Source organism: Oryzias melastigma, linkage group LG17, assembly GCF_002922805.2.
Source record: "Oryzias melastigma strain HK-1 linkage group LG17, ASM292280v2, whole genome shotgun sequence".
NCBI classification, from domain to species: Eukaryota; Metazoa; Chordata; class Actinopteri; order Beloniformes; family Adrianichthyidae; genus Oryzias; species Oryzias melastigma.
In genome coordinates, this window is record NC_050528.1 from 10,468,578 (window position 1) to 10,475,023 (window position 6,446).

General features: G+C 35.3%; 1 protein-coding gene across 2 annotated transcripts; it reads right to left on the minus strand.

Moving 5' to 3' along the window:
* LOC112147509 (mitochondrial potassium channel ATP-binding subunit) lies at positions 1–5,494 on the minus strand (the record flags this gene model as incomplete). Of its 2 annotated transcripts, none has more annotated exon segments than XM_024273974.2 (5): positions 1–38; positions 126–220; positions 2,996–3,151; positions 3,221–3,539; positions 5,029–5,494. In XM_024273974.2, coding segments are annotated over 5 exon segments (712 nt in total), but the record flags the coding sequence as incomplete, so codon positions are not given.
* Between the last annotated feature and the right edge of the window lie 952 nt (positions 5,495–6,446).

Sequence of the window (6,446 nt, forward strand, 5' to 3'; positions counted from 1 at the left end):
GACCCGTTTTATTGGCGTCAAAAAAGGCGACGTCTTGCCTGATGGAAAAAATCTAAACTAAACCACTGTTTTTTTTTTTTTATATAAATTATGATATCTTATAAAATAAGTTGTGTCGTATTTACCTGAGTAAGGATGCAAACAGAGTCTTCCTCATGTCTGCTGCCACTCTCTCCCCGACCCTTGAGAGCAGGATGATGTAGCCGCTTGTTAACAAGCCCTGCACAAGGAAAAGGTGGTGGACAGCATTAAAACACTATTTCTGCATGAGTAGAGAGTAGTGCTGCCACAAACGATTATTTTAATAGTCGAATAATCAGGTCATGCGCAAAGTGGATGTAAAGCACAAATCTTAACCATCATTAGCTTTAAACTAACTGAAAACTAGATATTTAGCATTACCTACGATAATGCTAGTGTGAATGCTGTAAGCTGAATTTGTCCACTGAATATGCTAGTGATGATAGCTGAAGATACTAAAATTGATAGCTGAAATCACTAAAGCTAATAGCTGAAAACGCTGAAGCTAATAGCTGAAATTGCTAAAGCTAATAGCTGAAAATGCTGAAGCAGATGGTCAGCTAAAATATTAGCTAAATCCGAAATTAGCCAAAGAAAAACTTTTTAAAAAGGCCCATGTTAGTCAAAACAGCTAACAGCTAGCATGTAGCTGAAATATTAGCTAAACTCCAAATGAGTATAAAAACCTTAATAAATGCTAGCATAAAAAAAGCTAGCATAAAGCCATTATAACTCTCAACTTTATTACAATCTGAGTAATATAAAGTAACGAGTAATTAAGTATTGAATTAGTCGTTGAATATTTTAATAGATGATTTAATAGATGAAAGAAACAAAAAGTGGAACATTTATTTTTGATGACTAAACTGATCCAAGACACTTAAAGTATAATTTTTTTCATCAGAAAATACAAAATTTGTAGTTTTATTTACAATATATTTCTTAGTTATTAGATTATATATTAGCTCTTTTAATTAAAATCCCCTTCTGATGAATATCCTGTTTTTTAAGTGTGTTTCTTATGAAATAGGAAAAATGTAATAAGAAATCCTTTTGTTTTTGCAATTTTCAAGCAATTTTCGAGAGTGAAACACAGAGCTATTAGAATCAGACAAGGGCGGAGCTCCAAAAGCCACGCCCCTTTAGAGGATATTTTGGAAACAGAGGCTTCAGATCAACATGAAAAATGAGGGGTCTCTGGTGACATGCAAGATGGCGCCAGAAACAATCTCTAGCTGGAAGCGCAAATTTAGGAAACCCTTTAAAAAATGACACTTTAAAAACTTTCCCGAATTATCAGCTTTAAAGCTTTTAAATGTGAATAAACTGTAATTGTCTAGCAATCCAGTGTGTAAGATGAGCTTCAAATTGGACAGAGAATGTTGATCATTTTATTTCTTTCAAGTCAATATTTACAAGTATTCAACTTGGTATAACTTCACCCGTTTACCTCTGGAGAAAAAGATATGGCAAAATGCTGCATTTTCACTGTAAATTAGCTGATCAGAGCCGACGAAATGGCTTTTTTTCCTCTGTGAGAGAGAGAGTCACACAGAAAAACAGCAAAACAGAGAAGAAATGGGAAAAAAGGTCAAAAGCTTAAAACGAGGGGTTCCGGGCGAGGACCTCCGCCAATGATTTTGGCTCCGGCAGGCGGAGAGACTTCCAACTATTTATTATCGAGAGATTATCTTGTGAAAAAAGTATTTTTAAGACTTTCAGGTTGTGGGATTTTGGTTAAAAACTCCATAGTCATAATTAAAACACTATTTTTTTTTTAAGTGAGAAAAATGCTCATGAGGGACTTTAAACAATCCACAAATGTGCACATTTTATTCTTAAATATGAATTTCAGATTATTATTTTTTACACTTTTTGCCTTAAACTTAGTCATTTTTTGAATGCACATTTTCCAAATTCTTTCAAATAACAAAAGTTTCTAAGAAAGCTTGAAACTACTAAAAATCAAAATGATTCCGTACTTGGATACCATACAGNAAAAAATGTAATAAGAAATCATTTTGTTTTTTGCAATTTTCTAGCAATTTTCCAGAGTGAGACACAGAGCTATCAGACTCAGACAGGGGGGAGATCAGGGGCGGAGCTCCAAAAGACACGCCCCCTCAGAGAACATTTTGGAAATGGAGGCTTCAGATCAACATGAAAAATGAGGGGTCTCTGGTGACATGCAAGATGGCGCCAGAAACAATCTCTAGCTGGAAGCGCAAATTTAGGAAACCCTTTAAAAAATGACATTTTAAAAACTTTTCCGAACTATCAGCTTTTAAGCTTTTAAATGTGAATAAACTGTAATTGTCTAGCAGTCTAGTGTGTAAGATGAGCTTCAAATCGGACAGAGAATCTTAATCATTTTATTTCTTTCAAGTCAATATTTACAAGTTTTCATCTTGGTATAACTTCACCCGTTTACCTCTGGAGAAAAAGATGGTAAAATGCTGCATTTTCACTGTAAATCAGCTGATCAGAGCCGACGAAATGTCTTTTTTTCTCTCTGTGACAGAGAGTGTCACAGAGAAAAACAGCAAAACAGAGAAGAAACGGGAAAAAAGGTCAAAAGCTTAAAACGAGGGGTTCCGGGCGAGGACTTCCACCAATGATTTTGGCTCCGGCAGGCGGAGGGACTTTCAACTATTAATTATCGAGAGCCATATTTTTTCTCTGTAGCCAGATTATCATGTAAAAAAAATATTTTTAAGACTTTCAGGTTGTGGGATTTTGGTTATAAACTTCATAGTCATAATTAAAACTCTACTTTTATAAAGTGAGGGGACTTTAAACAATACACAAACACAATAGACAAATTTTATTCTTAAATATGAATTTCAGATTATTATTTTTAACACTTTTTGCCTTAAACTTAGTCATTTTTTGAATGCACATTTACCAAATTCTTTCAAATAACAAAAGTTTCTAAGAAAGCTTGAAACTACTAAAAATCAAAAAGATTACCTACTTGGATACCATACAGTCCCAGTAGTTTCAGGGCAGGGGCTGTCATTTCCCCCACATAAGTGCCTGTGTTGTCTCTGAGGAAGCGTGCGACCACATTCACCAGATCTCCCAGCATCAGGGGGATTTGAATGTTCAAGATGGCCGCCCCGAAAGCGAGCTGAAACGAGACAAATCGTCATTCCACTTCCAATGTTTTACTCAGAAGAAGATGTGAGTTTAAACTCACCACGACTGCACAGATGAGAGCAAACAGCTGAGGTTTGACGAACTCCCACAGGATGTGCCATTTGAACTCTGGCGCCGAGTCTTTGGCTACAACTTCTAGTGGAGTGTTGTTGTTTACGTCTTCCTGACAGTGAGCTACGTGGCAAAACGAGCGTGTTGAGACTGTTAGAAACGCTGGTCCGACGATGAATTTCAAACCCTGGGGTTTGATGCCCTTCGGAGACCGCCGTACGGTCCTCTGAGTGAGACGCCAGAAGCGACTGACGGCGCTCTCCAGCTGCTGCGAGGAGCTCCGTGCATGAGTCCCTGAGGAAAACCACCTGGACAAAATAAAGAGCATCAGTTAGAAATTTTAGGAATAAAACAGAAACTATAAAACTAAAAGAAGTCATCTGGAAAAAATGTAAAATAAAACTAAAATAATGAGATTTTTATGAATCTAAGTGAGGAAATTCAGTGGTTGAAGCATCAAAATGGAACCAGAAAAACAAAATGCCTGAATATAAAACTGAGAAGAAATGACTGAATTATTATACAATAGATAAATGTAAACAGGAAAGCAGAAAAACTTTTATTTAAAATAACTTATTACCAAACTTGAAAGGAGGCAAAACTATGTCAAGTTTGTGTCATTTCTGAACTGACAGAATGAGTTTTGTTAACATTTATTTGTTTAAAGACTTATAATTGATTTTATTAACAATATATGGTGTAGCAGCACAAGTGAGATGTTTGTTGGTGTAGGAATATTTTAAGAAATGGTTTTCTAAAACGTCTTTGAGGAGTTCAATAATTCTAAACCTACATCAGGCACAGAACTCCTTGGTACCAAACTGGTATGGACGCCTTTTCAAGCCCTAAAGTTTAAAATTTGTGTTTCAGTTGTATTCTTCTGTACATTTTACTAAAGCATAAAACCGATCCAGATTCATCACAACTTTTAATTTTGACAGCAAACCATGTGAGTTCCTTTCAAAATAAAATACTGCCCTGTGTCAAAAAATTTGTTTGAATAAAAAAATAAAATAAAATCAAACACAACATTACCATAATTGTGACTTTGTGTGCATCATGATCTTTTTTTTAAATATTGAATATAAACATGACAACCTGGGTGTGAAATCCAATTTTTGAATGAATTTATATGTGGATTAAGCTTATTCTAGTAATAAACTACCATTATTTTTCTCAGTTATCTGACATGTTAAAATTCTAAATATAAACAGAATGTATTTTTAAAAATTACAAAAAAATACAACTTAATTTATGAAATCATTAGCATTTTTCCTTCATAGCCCAAGAGCCACAATGAAGGGATGAAGGAGGCACATGTGGCTCTGGAGCCTCAGGTTGCTGACCCCTGACCTAGAGACTGTAATTTAAAAAAACAAACCAAAAAAAAGTTCTATATCAGAGGAGGCATTAGCCAAAGGTCGCTTATTGCCATGAACTGTGAGTTACCAAAGAGCTTCAACTGTGTCATTTTATGTTTAAATGATAAATACTTTCTTGGAAAATTTGACTCATTAAAAAGTGGGGGAAAAACACCTTAGATAAGGAAAATGTTTGTTTTTTCCATTTGTTCTTAGCTCTACTTCCTTCTACTTTTAAATAAAGACAATACAAGGTCACTTCAGTATGAATGTCTTCGTAGATCATTGGATTGTCGGATGGTTCCTACTCTTATTTACTTCCCTTTTTTAAGGTCGAGCAATAACAAAGTAATTAACTACAGTTCTGTTGTAAATGTGCAGCTTACAGAACAGATCCAGATCTGCTGTCATGAACCAGAGCGGTTCACGCACCTACCGTGACAGCTTCCAGTGGACTCCTGTTTTACTACACGGCGAAGAAAAGAACTGTGCCCGCAAAGGCGAATATATCCCATGTCTACAGCAAATAAGTTGAAACATGTTTGAAGCGTATTTGGTCAAAGACGACTCATTAGTTTGGAATAGTTGTTAGGCTTAACAGTAATCCGGCGAGACCCTGTAGGCAGCCATATTGGAACTTGGAATTTGTGTTTGTGGAATTAGAAAACTCAATAATTTTTATATATTTATTTTATTTGGGGTATGTGCTAATGTTTGTTTTTTAAGTTTCATTTTTTAAATGTGGGTGGGTGCCATGGCGATGTTCCTTTGACTGAGCTGGTCCTGGTATGATAGAATCCTCAATACTGTTTCCTCACAGCAGAGCCAAGCCTTAAGTTTATTTTACAATTCTCATTTATAAGTCATTTTTATAAATATTCATTGTGTGTGGGATCATGAGTTGTATGTGTTGGGGGGGGTGGGGGTGGGGTGGGGGGAGTGAAGATTTTCTTTTTGTATATGTTTTTGTTTTTAATGTAAAGCGCTTCGAGCTGCGCGAAGTATGAGAAGCGCTTTTTTATAAATAAAATTTGATTTGATTTGATTTGATTTATCAGAAAGGTGAGAATTAATCCTTATAAACCCTTCTTTTTTTCTCTGGTAAAATTTTTATCTCATTGTGGGAACATAATTCAGCAGGGGACTATTATTCTTCTATGGTAATAAATCACACATTTTCTGGAGTTGAAATCCATTTTATCCTAATAAGGCTGAAGTTGAAATGATAGATTACCAGGGGTTCCTTGTTTTCCATGAGAGCCAGAATCTCCGTGGGTCCTGGGGGTCCGGATCTGCCGGTTGAACCCTCGAGAGGCAAATGGGTCAATGAAAGGTCAGAGATTCACTGTTACGGAGTTAGAAATACACACAGAGTGCTTGCCTATGGTGTACTACAAACTGATGAGACTTGTATAGCCTAAAAAACTCCACATTTCAGATTTTGTAAATGGATATGAACATTTATACTCTTGTCTTTTGTCAGTAGAGTCAAGTGTGGGCGTATCGATCTGTGTATCGATACAAGAGAACGATACTTTTGTTGCAGTTTTTCTTTGAATTTACTTACGGAGTTCATCATCTATCTGTCTGCAGAGTGGTCAGATTAGATTAAAAAACAGAACAATGAGAAAAAACATGCCCAATCTGGCAACAGTGGCTGTCTTTTTTCACTAGTAATTTTAATTTTTTATTATTGTTTTATATATGTTTGTGATGAAGTAACTTACGTTTTTAAAATGTTGCTGTTTTTTTTTTATTATTATAATGGCATTATCCCATTATTAATATATATGTTCTATATTTGATGTATGTTCAGAGTAGATTGTTGTAACTGCAAATTTATTTGTGAAAATT